General features: G+C 24.1%; 2 protein-coding genes across 3 annotated transcripts; one reads left to right on the top strand and one right to left on the bottom strand.

The window, feature by feature from the left end:
- Positions 1 to 4,161: 4,161 nt before the first annotated feature.
- Positions 4,162 to 8,269, top strand: LOC112602949 (glycylpeptide N-tetradecanoyltransferase 1). The gene is made up of 11 exons (XM_025351325.1): positions 4,162 to 4,383; positions 4,444 to 4,543; positions 4,868 to 4,982; positions 5,719 to 5,935; positions 5,994 to 6,110; positions 6,173 to 6,343; positions 6,609 to 6,789; positions 6,856 to 6,973; positions 7,742 to 7,887; positions 7,960 to 8,097; positions 8,165 to 8,269. Exons 1-11 carry the CDS (start codon positions 4,319 to 4,321, stop codon positions 8,183 to 8,185), a joined length of 1,389 nt encoding a protein of 462 aa, XP_025207110.1. The 5' UTR covers positions 4,162 to 4,318; the 3' UTR covers positions 8,186 to 8,269.
- A 3,490-nt stretch (positions 8,270 to 11,759) lies between these two features.
- LOC112602956 (inositol polyphosphate multikinase beta-like) lies at positions 11,760 to 14,250 on the bottom strand. 2 transcript variants are annotated; one of them, XM_025351332.1, is made up of 6 exons: positions 13,828 to 14,250; positions 13,640 to 13,735; positions 13,396 to 13,566; positions 13,142 to 13,266; positions 12,376 to 12,520; positions 11,760 to 12,305 (listed from the first exon to the last, which is right to left on the bottom strand). In XM_025351332.1, the coding sequence occupies exons 2-6, from the start codon at positions 13,725 to 13,727 to the stop codon at positions 11,989 to 11,991; spliced, it is 846 nt and encodes a 281-aa protein (XP_025207117.1). In that variant the 5' UTR covers positions 13,728 to 13,735; positions 13,828 to 14,250; the 3' UTR covers positions 11,760 to 11,988. The 2 variants fall into 2 exon arrangements, with proteins under 2 accessions (XP_025207117.1, XP_025207118.1); XM_025351333.1 differs by having other exon boundaries at positions 13,640 to 13,732.
- Between the last annotated feature and the right edge of the window lie 2,285 nt (positions 14,251 to 16,535).

The raw sequence follows: 16,535 nt of genomic DNA, 5'->3' as shown, positions 1-16,535 counted from the left end.
TTATGCATTATTTTTTTTTGTAGACATTTTAAGTTAAAATTTTGACTAAATCAGATTTATAAAAAAAATTATCTTCTTCCAATGGTTTTAGTTACTTTGTTGCACTTCTTAATCAAAATATTACCAATAGTGAAATTCAAACGTTGAAACCGCGAAATTATGTTCATTATTATAATTTATAATATTCATTTCTATGCTTAATGAAATTTTTAATATTTAGTCTAATTATAATTTATAAGCTACAAATACCAGTCATATAGTGTTATAGTAAAAAATACTGTTATAAATTCAAGAAATTTTTGATAAAAATTAGTTAAATCTATCATACTACTAATAGAAAAATGAATTATTATTTTTGTGTTGCATACTTTAAAAATTAATTATCTCAATAACTTAATAAAATAAACAAAAATCCATACAAATATTTAGTTCATTATCCGTATAATCTGCTTTTGCTTGAATTTAAAGAAAAATCACATTTGTTTTTTAAGAGCATTTGAAGTTTAAACTATACCTTAAAATTGTTATACTTAAGATAAATTTACTTACTTGCGCAATATTTATATACTTTTAATATTAGTTTTTAAACTAATTAAACTTAACAAAAAAAATTTTCTATGCAAAATAGTATGTTAATTAAATGAGTACTCTATAATAATATGATTTGGGCAGTAAAATATTATGCTTTAATGGTTCAGTAATTAGGTATGTAACATTTTTTTTTATTACCCAATGGCTATAAAATGTTGATAATTAATTATAGTTCTGTGAAGATGTATATTTAACACATTTTGCAGAAATAAGATTAGATGAACCTTCTTTTTTTTTTTTTTGTCATATTTATTTTATTTGTACAATTTGTATAAAATATATTTACAACAAACACAATAGATGGATATGTAATAGGTCATGGTTGGCTTAAGTGAAAAAGCTATTCAGTAATAGCACTTCATGATATGGATGGTAGTGGTTACTGGTTAGTCAACTAGTCGGCTTATTGACTAGTAGATCACGGCACCAGCTACTCTTTAAACGTCGCCCGGGGGAGTGTTCAAGAAGCGAGTTTTTAGATGAGACGGTTACAATGATTTAATAGATTAAAAAAATAAAATAAATAATTATTTTATAATTGATTATTAAGTTAATAATATAAATTTTTATATTAATAAGTTAATATAAAAATTAATAATTAATAATTTTTTTTTTATTATTAATAAGTTCACTAACAATCAATAAAAATGAATAGAACATTAATAATAAATGTGTTTTTTACTATAAAAAACTATAGAACAACTTCTATAGGTAAGTAAGAAGGGGAATAATTGTGAAGATCTTATGTTGAAAACTGGAATTACATCAAAACTAAAATCAGAAAATTAAATTAAAAAAATAATTTATAACAAAAAAGAAGAAAATATACAATTAACAAAATTAGGTTGAGGAGCAAACAGCTTAGAATGGGTTCCCAAAAGTATTTTTTTCAACTGAAATGTACTCGAAGGTTCCTACAATTTATTTGTGTAGATAAGTGTCAACATTCGAAACGAAGTATTTGCTAAAAACAAATTTCACAAATAGCTGTTATTTATCAGTAATAAGTTAATACCGATAAACTTTAATTGTCTCTGTTATAGCTGATACAAATAGCTTAAAATTAATCCAAATATTTTAAAAATGTTATCAGGTAAAAATAGCGGTTTTCATTATTTTGTTTTAATTTATTATTCATTGGGACTTAAAATTTTCCCCTCAGTATAACCACCTGATAACATTTTAAAAATATTTAGATTCATTTTAAGCTATTTGCATCAGCTATAGGTAACAGAGACAATTAAAGTCTATGATACTTACATCGGTATTACCTTACTATTGATAAATAACAGCTATTTGTGAAAAATTTTTTTGGCAAATACTTCGTTTCGAATTTTGACACTTTTCTACACAAATAAATTGCATTAACCCTCGAGTGCATTTCAGTTGAAAAAAATACTTTTTGGAACCCATTCTAAGCTGTTTGCTCTTCAACCTAATTTTACTTTTTACTACATACAACAGGCCTTAGAACCTTACCATTAGACATTCTGCATTAGGTATATGTAATAATAGTAAAACCTAAAAATTATCTAGTTTGACATAGAAACGATAGTAAGTCGACGACGTCTTTCTCTTTGAATATGGTAGGTAGATACCTAACGTCGTTATTGTCTCAAAGTAATACAAACCAAAAGTAATTACAATTAACACATTAAAAATATAATGATTATAATATAAAAAATTATAGAATATTTGGTAAGGTATACTAATCCACTACCGTAGTCTCTTAACCGGAAGCGAATATGAGACCGATAGAAAGCACATCATCTATGATGTCACCCGACAAAAATATAGGTAACAAATGTTGGTCTTCTCTGAAAAAAAATCAATATTCAAATCAAATCTCAGTCATTACTCATTGCTTAAACCATATTACATAGTCCGTTAGATCCTAATGATCCCAATGCTATCGAAGCTATATGATTGTAATCAAAACTGGAATCTTATATAGCCATATAGGTGTCAAAGTACTAATTCCAAAAATATATGGAATCACTAGAGAGAAAAAAATAAAAAATAAGTAATTTCCATGACTTTCTTTGTATGCTAGTCTTCATTGTCAAAAACCCTTTTACCGGACTATTTATGGATGAGTAGCCGAGTAGGTACTTTGCGTTGTTGTAAAAATTTGCAAAAAATGTTTTATATTGACAATGTATGAATTGTTCGTAGATATTTAATCGTCTGCAAATGCGTTTAACAATTGGGTTTTTCATAGATAGGTAGACCACTCTTCATTTAAAAACTAGAATCTTCCTTTAAAAAACAAGCATTTTTTTGTGTGCTAAAGCAGAACCTCACTAGAGTTTGTCGTTGTTTTTTTACAATTGGCATTTCCGATGAAGCTTGGCATCTGTCTTAGAATATGACATCACATCAGTTTATTTTTTCTAGTAGAACTGGAGCAATATTAGATAATTTGGATCTCAAATTATTTCATTGAAATCTTAATACACTCGTGAATCCTAATGAAATATAGCTTTTTTGGCTTTTGCACAAGTTCAGATTCTGTGCATAGAATAACAGTATATTATTAATTATTATAAGAATTGCAACTTAAGTAATTGTATTTACAAAACATGGTAAGTACATTGCTATGCATAATATATTTTAATTTATATGTATGTAATTTGCTTATTTTCCCGACAATAAATTATCGTGAGAAAATGACAAAATTAGAATACATCTAATTTATTTAAAACTTTGTACGATAATAAATAAATTATTATGCATTATTAGAGCACAACTTCAATTTTCAACTCATTAGTACAGCGCTCCGAAAACTTTATGAAATGCAATATAACATACAACTTTTCAGTTTTCTCATCAGTTATCACTTAATCATAAATCTTACGAAAAAACAGAACAGGACGTGCCTGAGATTATTAAGCCTGGCTTTGAACAGCTATAATTTATTGTACTATTCATTGGACATCCAACTTTACACCACCACAAACTAAATAGGTTTATTGTGTTATAATAACGTTATTGATAGAATATTCTGCATTTGTAGTTTGTACAAATAATTTAAATGATTTTAAATAGGTATAGCTTATCAATTATTACAATATCTAATTTTTTTTTGTATTTAAAATTAATATCGATTACAATTTATATTTTGTTCTTCCACTCATCGAAGTTTATTGCACATCGATTCGTCATTTAGTTTTGTTCGTTAATACTGTGGTCTGTGGTTATAGTTTTGCACGTATAACCATAGCAACTATTTATTTTTTTTTATTGTAACTATTAAACAAAACCCTTGTAATAATATGTATTTTATATGGCCGTGGCTTCATAATGTAAGCATGTTGCATTGTAAGAATCATATTAAAAAAAAAATAAAATTTAATCATTTATTTATGGTATAGTTTATCGATAGTGTAATATTACGATTTCGATTTCAAAAATCCATTGATAAATATAGATCGATTATTATCATTTATCAAATAGAATCCCAGAAACCAGGTTATGCAACCTCGTGACCTATGATTATTAAAAAAAATCATAATTTATCTTAACTTTATTATTGCTAAACGCCGAATGCCGATAATGCTTTTTTTTTACTCATCTCTAAACTTTTTGGGATTTTAGTAAATTATTTTTAATTTTAGCTTATAGTTCGCCCTTTTTAAATTCTTACTAGATTATCGATTCTTAACTTACTTGTCAACATTTCAATTAAGTCTTTTCAAACTACACTTTCTATTACACCTTAACAATCATGAGTGAAACACCGAAAATTCCAAATGAGCAACAAGCAAACACAGAAGTCACCAAAACTAAAAAGTAAATTGAAGGAGAAGTATATAAATTGTGCTTGTTTTTAATTTAATATTTATTTTGCAGAAAACGAAATAGAAATCGTAAAAACAATGTTAAGGCAGAACAAAGCACTCAGAATGGAACTGTTGAGGAAACTACTCTGCCCTCTACTATTTCTATTCAAGTTAGTAGTTTTTGTTAAATTAATTGCAATTAAAATCGTGAGTATTAAATAAACACAATAATTAAATGATATAATTACTTTTGAAGTGTTTAATTGCACCTATGTATACAACTTTTTTCCTAATAATCTAAATCAAATATTTTTATTACTTGATTTTAATTATGCTTTATGATAATGAATAAATCAAAATATTATATATCAATAGTCACTGTAAACTTTATTACAGTTTTAATTTGTTTTCTTTAAGTAGATATAGAAAATAGTTTTTTTGTAAAAATATAATGATATTCAATTTCTACTATTTACAACTGTTACATTTTACAGGATATTCAAAAAGCAATGGAAGTTTTCTCACTTCAACAAAGAGCAGCTAAAACACCAGAAGAGGCCTTACATAAACAATATCGTTTTTGGTACACTCAACCAGTACCTAAAATGAGTATGTAGTCTTTACCTGTTTTTATTTAAATAATATCTGTAATAATAGTATTATTGAAAATTGGTTAGTATTTTAACTACATGAAATATCAACATATATTAGCATATATCACTTTAATTTATTATCTGCTTTAAAGGTAAAATAAAAGATAGATAAGTAATCTGATTGGTTTGCTTAATAATATATTTTATAGTTTATGAAATGTATAATATTATTGCCTGATAGTCATTTTTAACTATAAATTGTGACATTACAATTAATTGAATTAAAGTAATTTACACCCTGATCAAAAATATATTATTTTTATTTTTGCTTAATTTAAATAAACAATTGAATAATATGTGATACACACACATTGTTAGGATTATTATTTATGTAATACAATTTTATTTTTATAATTCGTATAATTATTTTAAGTTTTATTATTATTTGATAATCAATAATATTTAATAAAATGAATCAATGATTAAATTTAAAATGGATTTGAGTCTATTTTGATTTTAGACAGTGTTATTTAGTGTCAAAATTATATAAGTAAAAAATAAAATAAAACTTGTCGTGTTACTGTTATAAGACTTACAAATTTTAGGAAGTTTTTTTTATCTCTCATACTTTCAAACTATTGTAATAAAACACTATCATTAAATTCAGTTTTTATATGGATTTTTTTAAATTTTGTTACATAATAATATTAAGTGACATTTAATACAACATTTAATTTAATAAATGTTTATAGGTGAAAAGATAGTTACTGATGGTCCAATTGAAGAGGATAAAACAATAGATCAAATTAGAAAAGAGCCGTTTACATTGCCTGATGGTTTTCAATGGGATACACTTAGTCTTGATGATCCTTTTGTTTTAAAAGAATTGTACACATTATTAAATGAAAACTATGTTGAAGATGAAGATAGCATGTTTCGATTTGATTATCAGCCTCATTTTTTGAAATGGTATTTTTAATATTCATGTGTAAGTTGTTCAAAATTTATATTGTTTAATTAATAATAGGGCTCTTCAACCTCCTGGATGGTTAAAAGAATGGCATGTTGGAGTCCGAGTCATTAAAAGTAATAAATTAGTTGGTTTCATTAGTGCTATCCCAGCTTTGCTTAAAGTTTATAACAAGTAAATAAAATTTATTATTTATTTTATAACCACTTAATAAAACATTGATCTTTTTTATGTAGGTCTCAAAAAATGGTTGAAATTAATTTTCTTTGCGTTCATAAAAAATTACGTAGTAAAAGAGTAGCTCCAGTTTTAATTCGTGAAATAACTAGACGTGTGAATCAAATGGGTATTTTTCAAGCTGTTTATACAGCTGGAATTGTTTTACCAAAACCTATAGGAACTTGCAGGTAATTAAATAAGATTGCTTGTAATATTATAAAATGTTCACTATTAATCATATTATTAATGTTTTAATGTCAAATATATTTAATAGATTATTTTTTTTTACTATAAAATAAATTTATTTTATTTTTTGATAATCAACATAACATGGAACTTTGGATTATCATATACTTTTCAAGAATAACTATTAAAAAATAAAATATTAAAACTTTGAAATAAATAAAGAGTAGTGAACATTTTGTTTATGTTGATTGAAATTATATTGTTTAGATATTGGCATCGTTCTTTAAATCCAAAGAAGTTAATAGAAGTTAAGTTTTCTCACTTAAGTCGCAATATGACTATGCAACGAACATTAAAGTTACATAAACTTCCTGATTCAACACGTACTCCTGGATTTCGCAAACTGACTGAAAAAGATTTGACTCAAGCTCGAAAATTACTTTCTAGTGTTAGAATAGATTATACTTACATATAATGAAATCAAAGATATAATATTTATTATTTTACTTTTCAGTATATGAAAACCTTTGATTTGTCACCCATATTTTCTGATGAAGAATTTAAACATTGGTTTCTGCCTCAAGAAGGTATTATTGATGCCTATGTTGTTGAAAATAATAACAAAATTACAGGTAAATTGTACTTACTTTAAGGAGTCACTACATTTGTTTTAAACAACTAATTCATGTACTGGATTTTTATTACATTTCATAGTTGATATTAAAGTAAATTTATTTATTTAACGTTGTAGGGAAGTATATAAATTGTACTTTTGCTTAAAATTTTTTTCTACATTTTATTTATAAAATGAATTGTAAGAACTTGGTATTTTTTCAAATTCTTGTTACTTGTTTTAAAATTAATATAAATGTAGAACTCTTTGGCCACAGTTTATATTTTCTTCTTAAAATTCTATAATTTATCATAAATTTGCTTTAATATTAACTATGATTAAATTGTCCAGTGAAAAAAAACACTGCAGATTGATGAAAAAATAATTTTTTATGCATCTGACACTGCCATAATGTAAAGTTTTGAAAACAAAGTGTATTGTGAAGATGCTCAAAATCGATATATTCTCTTGCCAGACAAAATATAGTAGTAAAAGTCTAGTATGTAGATTTGCTACCTAATAAGGGATCCAAGTATGTATAAAATATATACATTGTGGCCATTGTGCATACAAAATTATGACTATAACACTTATTTTAATTAATATTAAATAATTTAGGATATTGGATTTAAGATAAGTTAGAATTTTCCATTAGATATAAACTTTTTCTACTGTATAGTCTATAATCTAAATACATTAGTTTATGATTAATTTTTATGTATTCTTATTAGAGTTAGTATATATTGTTAGTATTTTTTTATCATTTATAATTTATACATTGTTACAGATTTAGTTAGTTTTTATACTCTTCCTTCGACTATTATGCATCATCCAACTTATCGTACATTAAAGGCAGCATACTCTTTTTATAATGTGTCTACTAAAACACCGTGGGTTGATCTTATGCAAGATGCTCTTATTTCAGCTAGAGATGTGAGTTACGCTATTGATAATAATATTATTGTTATTTTAATATTAATTCAATTATTTTAATTTAATTATTAGGCTAACTTTGACGTGTTCAACGCCTTAGACCTTATGGACAACAGGGAATTTTTAGAACAACTTAAATTTGGAGTTGGAGATGGAAACTTACAATATTATTTATATAATTGGAAATGTCCTGAAATTGATAGTAATAAGGTAATAATTTGATATTTAATAATTTAATTGTACATATGTCATTTAAATTAAATTAATTATTTTACAGATTGGATTAATCCTTCAATAATAAGTATCACTGAATAAATGTTGATTTATCTGTGTACAATATATGAATAATAATTTATCCCAACAACAATTGATTAATAATGTAAGTTATATTTATAAATATATATTTTTTTTTCTTTTTTAAAATGTTCAGCAATTTAATAATTTTTTAACTGGTAAAATATAAATTTAAAATAGTGCAAACAAATTTAATACTTAAGTTTTAATGAATGTTAATTGTTGGTTAGGGAAGAAAAAAATAGACAGTATATTACTGTGTAGTTATTAAAAGTAGCAAATTTCTCTGTCACAATTTTTCATATTAATTTATAATAGGTTTTGGAATTTATTTGTAAAGGTAGTTTATTATTGATATTACCTATTAAAATTAATGTTCATCTATAAAATATTTTGTGAATTTATTAAACCATTTATTTAATAAAACATGGTTTTTGATACTCTAATAAATTGTCTGATATTTGTTAAATGTGATATCTACAAATTGTTATGTGTACTTATTGATTTGAATTTTTGAAATGATTCTGAAATACAAAATTGTTTTATTTTTCCATTCAAATAATTTAAACTCATAATAACAAATTTGTGGCTATATGAATATGCTATTAATATAATTTAAAAAATATATAATTTCATTGGATATTTTATAAAAGAGTATTGTCATTAAATATTTTTAAAACTAGTCACGTCTACATTATATTTATGTGGAAAATATTTAATAATCATCTTATTCTATACTGCTATGTTTTTATTTTATAAATAAATTAATAAAATACAAATATTTTACAATACTATGTTACTCTGATTTCATATCCACTATAAATTAAAAATTAACATCCATGTTAAAAAAAAATATATTTTGCCGTAAACTTGATTATTAAAAATATTTTTCTTTCATTTCATATTTTACCTGAGTTAACAATTCAGCATCGATATTTTTTCTTTTTACACTCAGTAGTACTTAACACAAAATAATGAAGAATATTTTATTTTTTTAATAAATAATTATTTTTGTACATTGCAAGGAAGACATTGATAACATACATTAACTCAATGTACTTAAATCAACTTGTTTTACTTTATATTTTATTGCAACATTTTATTAACTCTCATGAATATATTTAAATATTTTTCTAAATAATGGTACATGATAAACTTCATTATTCATTTCTATGCATTGTAGTTGGATTATTGAAAAATATATGAAATATACCAACAAAAAAATTTATTCTGGTTAAACGTAATTATTTTAATAATACGTTCTTAAAATTAAAAGTAGGTAATAAGATAAAATTATAGTTAATTCATCATTGATTTAAACTGATATTGGAAAACTTGTCTTTACTTGTTATTCTACATGTATATTTTACTTGGTTTGTGTAATATATATAGTTATGTCACTATAAAGAGTTAATTGATTTCGTTTTTTAATTATCTAGGGTTATTAGTAAAATAGTAGGGTTTGTGTAAAATGACTTGGTTTAAAGGTATGGACAGAAAAATACAGGTGTTAAACTGAATTTTAATTATTTAAAAATTTGAATTCATATATATTGTATTATATATAGGATGCTTTTATTCATTTAGAAATACAGTGGAAACATTGGTGTAACAAATTTCCAATTGTTTTATACCAAAATTGAATGTATTTTTATAAAATAGGTTAAAAATAATCTACTCAACTCATTAATAAACCCAGAGTACATTTTCTAAAAGAAGGTAAAATTAAGAACTTATCTTACATAGTTTATTTTATAGTTATTGTCTTATTAGTTGATTATTTTCATTAATTTGCAGCTTATAAATTATTATTCTTATTTAAGACTGTCAGATACACTTATAACTTTACTCTTTGGTAATATTATTTTGATTATTAAATGTTAGTATACAAAGTGTATTGACTAAGATTTTTCTTATGGTAATATATTCATAAATGGGGATGAGCTAGATGTAAATATTTATTAAAGTTAACAGTCAGCAGCCGACTATATGCAAGAGAGCGATTGAACTACACAGCAGGTGTCGGGGTCAACTCAATAAAAAAGACTCACTGATGTTGACTGATCCCAGCACAACAAAAACTTATGGTTGACTGTGTTTCTTAATTTTAACAAAATATACATTATTGTTTACCCATTAAATATGAAAAATTAAAAATACATTCAACATTTTTTATAAAATTCTTTGTGGCTTGTGCTTCAGATAACCTTAATAAGATACAAGATATTATACCTTAAGTATTTTTTTAATAAATTAAATTATAAAACTACAATATAGACTGATTTGTAGGGTTCAGATTTGAAGACATAAGCTTTTTTTTAATAACTATATAAAAATAATTTTTACATAAAAATGTGTGTCATTTAAAATTTAAAATGATGAATGTATTTTTTTCCCTTTTTTTACTTATAGATGCCTTTTTTTGTGTTTAATTCTCGATGAATTTAATAGTTTTATAAGCAACATACGTCTCAACGGTACAAATCGATAAAATCTTCTGAAGACGGTGCATTGTCATTTGTCAATTATTTTTAATGGGTTTTATTATCTGCAATATTTATTGATATTGCTAAATACTTTATCAAGTATTTGATATTAATGTTTATAAAGTACCCATACTACGTATCTTTAGATTAAAATATGTTCATAATGCGTAGATACTAGTTTCAAAATTGTTCGTCAGTCCACAATTTTCTTTTTAATACAAACTAGTTAAATATACAGTATATAAACTATTTAATTTTTTAATAAATTTTGCGATTGCTTTTTTTTTATAAATTAAATGTTTTTTTTTACCTGAACACTTATTGAAAAAAATCTATGGTTATTTATTTTAAAATTATAATTTATTATCAAAAGCCAGATTGATTTTCTCATAAGCTTTTCTTCTGTGAATTGTATTTTCTTCAATTATTTTAAAAAATCATGTAAAAACAAGTAAACTGACATAATATGGTATAAGAAATACACACACAAATTATATATAATTAATTTATGCTAAAAGACAAAAGTTTGTTAAAGATAGAAGTATCCAAAATATGCTTTTAAATCTTGATATAATTAAATAAATAAACACAACTTAATTTTTGTATTATATATTTCAACTTTTACTCTTACAAAGTTTAAATAATATAATTTCAAATTAAAACAAGTAAAAATAAATCTTGAACACATAATAATTATGTAAAATATAATTATGAATAACAAAATAAAATGTTAAAATTGTTATATACAATGTAATATTTACAACAAAAATTTTGGTTTTAACTTTTCATTAAATATATTACCATTTATTATACATATAAATGTATATAAATGATATTATCTTTATTATTAATTATGAATGTTTAAAATTGGCTTAAGATCACAGTTTTAAAAATAAATTAATTTTACATTAATTCATAATAACACAAAACAAAATTAACCATTATAGTCCATCAATCAATTGTTAATAAAATTTTCATAAAATTAATTTAATAATTAAATCAAATTTCATCAAAATTGATTGAATTAAACATTTCAGAATTAATACATATAAAAGTACACATATTATTTTTTAAATATATAAATTTTTCCGTAAATAAATAAACTATTAGAAAGAAAAGTAGAAAAGTAAAATTATTATTGTATGATTGATTGTGTATGAGTTTAAGATGTTAAATAAAAGATAATCTATTATTTTGGTTATCGACAAAATTAATAAACAATAAGAATAATGAACAAAGTAAGACAAATAAAGCTAAACATTAAAACTAAAAATAAATGAATTTTATAAGTATTGGGCACCAATAACTGAAGAGATTCATATTAATTGTTGTGTAACAATTGTGTTCGAAACAATGTCCATAAATTAGTAATACCTTGTAAATAGTTTAAATCAATTTTACCATCAGCTGGAGTTACATGTGCAAAATCTATTAATGATACTCTTATCAAAGGATAAGTGTTTTTGTCGTTTTTTAATGTTTCTGCGTCATATACTAACAAAACCGAACTAGAGTAAAAATGGTAATGTTTTTGAGTTTGGAAGTATCGTCTTATGTGATCCAATTGGGCTGTAAAGCTTTGAACTAGTTTTTCTAGACCTAGATATCCACTGTTAAAGTTTAAAAATGTCTTGAACACTGAAATATTAAATTGTATGTAGTAGAATATAAAGATTATTATTACTTAAATTAATTATAAAAATAATACCAGAGATAACTTTTCCTGGATCTAAACTTTTGCCAAATTCTTTATCATATTTCTGTGGCTGTACCAAATTGGAACTTGATAAATCGTACACTTGAAAACCTGGTATACAAAAACTCCATTGCTCTTTACATTCTGTATATTTAGCCTAAACATTTTTTTAAATATAAACAATAAAATGTAAATATATAAATTACAGTGACCTTCATTCAAAACAAGTTGTATAATTTTATAATATAATATGTATAGTATGTACTAGTATTGTTAAGTATATACATTAATAATTTTAAATTTAAATAAACATGTTATATTAAAGAAACAGGTTTCAGTGTATAAATTGTGTTTCAATTAATCGCTTAATTGAATACACTTAAAGTTTTGTCGGGATCTTATTTTCCCGTTAAATTAATTTTTATACAGTATGGGTTGAGATGTTTTCCTGTATGGTCTACCAGGCTAAATAATATTATGCATACTGAACATAATATAAATATTTATATATTTATGTCTACTGCTAACAATTTGTATTATTTGAATGCTACATAATTATTAAACATTTTATTTTGATATTAAGTAAATACACAATAGATACTGTAAAATTGGTTTGAATTGTTTATAGAATGTGATATACCTATATGGCGGATACATATTATTTATTAAATTAAAAATATTAATAAGCATAATGGATAATTATTAATTTTTAGTACTTAGTATAACTAAATAATCATTTTGCTTAATGAATGAATTTTACGTATTTCAATGTAATTACATTTTCATCATTTTTTTTCTTTTCTGAACATCCAGGTTCCCATGTCTGTGAACCAATTTTAACATCCATCACACACGGTTTTTTCATGCCTGTGGTAATATCATCCAAAACAATGAATGTCATGTCTATATAAAAAATAAATTTAATTTAATTATGCTTAAGTACATACAAATTATTTATACATTTTATAATATTTATGGTAAAAATCAAAAAAAATAAATATAAAAGGTAAAAGTTAATATTAATCCACTAACCTAAAGAATTTATTTGAACAGCAACAGTACCATAATATAATGGAACTAATTTTCTGAGATTTATTAGGCTTTCATTTTTTAATAATTCTTCATAAAATCGTACTTCATTCTTTCCTTTAGTACCACCTTCTACTGATTTCAATATATAACCTTCTTTATGTTTCAATAAACCTATAGGGAAAAGCAAATATACAACTTTTTATAAGTTAGTTTTATAAACAAACACTTCTTAACATTTACAAACCTAACAATGGTTTTTCTTTGGTAAATTTATGACCTCCAACTTGGTTATCGTATGGAAGTAGATCGTCTGAATCCAACCACTTAGCCATGACTACTACTATGAAATAAAATTTTTAAAATAAACTATATCTATTAGGATTTTAAAATATAGTAAAATCATTAAAAAAATATGCATGAAATACTACAAACCTTGTGCGAAGTTTGTAATGCCCTTGTATTTTCAGTTTACATGAATTGATGACAGGACTTCTGTTATACTAAATTACGACCATATAAATACTAATTGATTGTTATAATTATATTATTACACTATTTACATTTTTTTTTTTTAAAACATTAACAGAAGAAATCAATGAGATTTGGAAATTTAAAAAAATTCTATACTCTAAATATGATTATTAATCGCTTATGTGCTGAATACGTCGATAGATATCACTTTAGATTGCAAAATCCTTTCAAACACACGACATGCTTAAAAATGACCACTTATAGACAAAGCATTCAATTATATTGAATTGTTGCTTCAGAGTTTATGACATGGTTTTCAAGACCAAGACGAAACACGAAACAAGAAAATACGGACATATGTTTCATGAGTGATAACTATTAACTATATAATCACTATAAAAAAAAATAGTCTGCTATCCTCCTAATCGTCATTCGATAAGATATTGTGTATTAAAATTTGTTGTTGAATCACAAACGATGTTGACGCGCTATCTATGAATTCATTTTTGAACAACGTTGGTCATATCCACTACTATAATAATTATTAATTATTAATTAATATTAAATATATTTTAGTAAGAATTTTTTTAGTCTATCTATAAAAATAAATAATATCTATATGCTATTGCGTCAGTTGAGTATTTGCATCCCATTGGAGAAGTCTTAGAAGAACTGAAGAATCAAGAAAGTACTGCAATGTGTCAAAGTAACTAGTTGTCCACAGCCCACACTCATAGGCGTGTGCAGTCTCCGGTTTAAGGAGCAGCAAGAGATAAATTTAGCCCATTCTTCAAATTTACCTTTAAAACTGTATTGGTTATTTGTTTTTTTGGATAAAAAGTTGTACAGTAAGGTTCTAAACCAATAAAGGTGTATTTTTCCGCAAGCACCATGGCGTATTGGCATACAATACACAAGTCGATACCTAACATTAAAAACAAAGTTTATTTTTAAATTAATTAATTTTTTATTTTTAATTTTTAATCATGGCTTGATTTTTTGTTATGGTAAACAGGTCTGTTAGTTTTATACTGGTAAATTCTATAATCAAAATATATTTAGGTATCTATATTCTATACTTTCGAAACAAAAATAAAATTTTTATAATTTTTTTATCTACAATGATCATTATTTGTGGAAATATAATTTTACTGACTACCGAAACCATTATGCAATATTTGCTGGCCGCGATAGCCCTAAAAAAAGTCCAGGGCCAGCATATACTGTCTCTGCTGCCCCTGTCTACACTCCAAAACCCACAAGTCACAAGATTTCGTCAGTCTGTCTAGTGTCAATTATTGTTATGCACTCATGTCACAACTGACTGTGAAGCTTATAAGTTATAACATGTATGTATGATAGAAATTTTATGAATATAAAAACTAGTTTAAATTTATTTACTCCGCTTGGAACTCATTTCTCTCTTAAATTCAAATCTTGTAAAAACTATACATTTATAATTGAACTAAATTTTTATTTTTAACTATTTTACTATTTACGTATAACTCGTATAAGTTAGGTACCATATTTAATATTACTTAAACCGTTTTGTTGTTTGTACGAAAACATTTTACCACTCCTCAACAACCGTCAACCAATCACCAGTAATAAGGTTTAATATCTGTATTTTGTTGTAATATCTAACAGTTTATTTTTTCATAATATACCTAAACATTAAACAATAAATTCGTTTAGTAAAATATTGTTTTTTCTTAATTAGGAAAATAATTTATTAAAAATAGATTTTGTCATTTAATCTTCAATCAAGTAGGTAATATACATGATTTTTTTTTTATCATTTATTAAACAAATTTCAATTTAATGCTATGGTACTATGGTGGACCCAGTTTAGTTTTTTTTTCAAAATATATTACTAGGTATTTTGTGAAGTTAAAATAATTGTGATATTTTTAAATGTATTTTGGACCTGGGAATAAATTTAAATTAGTATTGGAGATCGAAAGTATTAGAGTGTAAAAGTACTTTCATTTATTTTAATTTTCCAGTTTTAACACCAAATTTCTAAACAAAAAAAAAGTGAAATTGTAGTTGGTTAGGTGCGATGATAGAATTTTCGTGAACTGAAAGAATTACTTTTTTTTACCGCCAGCATATTTATCGACAAATATGTTCGAAGTGGGTTGATTTGTCATGTTGTTAAATAAGATAGAAACTATTAATCGATATTAATGTTACATAAAATAGAATCAATATATTTTGAAGAAATTTAAAGCACAATAAAATAAATAGATAAATAGGTAGTAGGTACCTCCTACTTATATATTTTGCTGAAATACAGTTGAGAGAGTCGAAAACATTGAATATTTAAGCATGGGCGAGAATAGACCAAGTTTGACTCTCTTAAGCAGTGTTTTTTAAACTATACTTAGCGAAACTTCATTTTTTTTTTCAAAATATTTAAAAAATTACTTTAAACAATCTAATTAAAGATCAATGAAGACTAAAAGGAAGAGTTCATTGTAAAATATTTTAATATTATATAATAGTTAAGTTATTCTCGTCAAGTCCGATTTACTAAAAATAGTAAAAATTAAACTTTTCTTACAGCGTTTATTTTCAATCAATATGAGTAAAAACCGCATAAAATTAAATGATGTTGAGTTTCGTAATAAAGCTAAAGAAAATAATGAGCCAATTATTTCTAAGAC

This window comes from Melanaphis sacchari, unplaced genomic scaffold (genome assembly GCF_002803265.2).
Source record: "Melanaphis sacchari strain LSU unplaced genomic scaffold, SCAv2.0 Contig92_pilon_pilon, whole genome shotgun sequence".
Lineage (NCBI taxonomy): Eukaryota > Metazoa > Arthropoda > Insecta > Hemiptera > Aphididae > Melanaphis > Melanaphis sacchari.
This window is presented reverse-complemented; position numbering and strand designations above follow the sequence as displayed.

Excerpts from the sequence above, each read along its gene's own strand:
- LOC112602949 (XM_025351325.1), top strand. The coding sequence starts at position 4,319 with ATGAGTGAAACACCGAAAATTCCAAATGAGCAACAAGCAAACACAGAA. Across the intron at positions 4,384-4,443 it reads GAAGTCACCAAAACTAAAAA|AAAACGAAATAGAAATCGTA; the intron begins GTAAATTGAAGG and ends TTTATTTTGCAG. Across the intron at positions 7,888-7,959 it reads CTCTTATTTCAGCTAGAGAT|GCTAACTTTGACGTGTTCAA; the intron begins GTGAGTTACGCT and ends TTTAATTATTAG.
- LOC112602956 (XM_025351332.1), bottom strand. The coding sequence starts at position 13,727 with ATGGCTAAGTGGTTGGATTCAGACGATCTACTTCCATACGATAACCAA. Across the intron at positions 13,267-13,395 it reads TGTTCAAATAAATTCTTTAG|ACATGACATTCATTGTTTTG; the intron begins GTTAGTGGATTA and ends TTTTTTATATAG. Across the intron at positions 12,306-12,375 it reads TCCAGGAAAAGTTATCTCTG|TGTTCAAGACATTTTTAAAC; the intron begins GTATTATTTTTA and ends TTAATATTTCAG.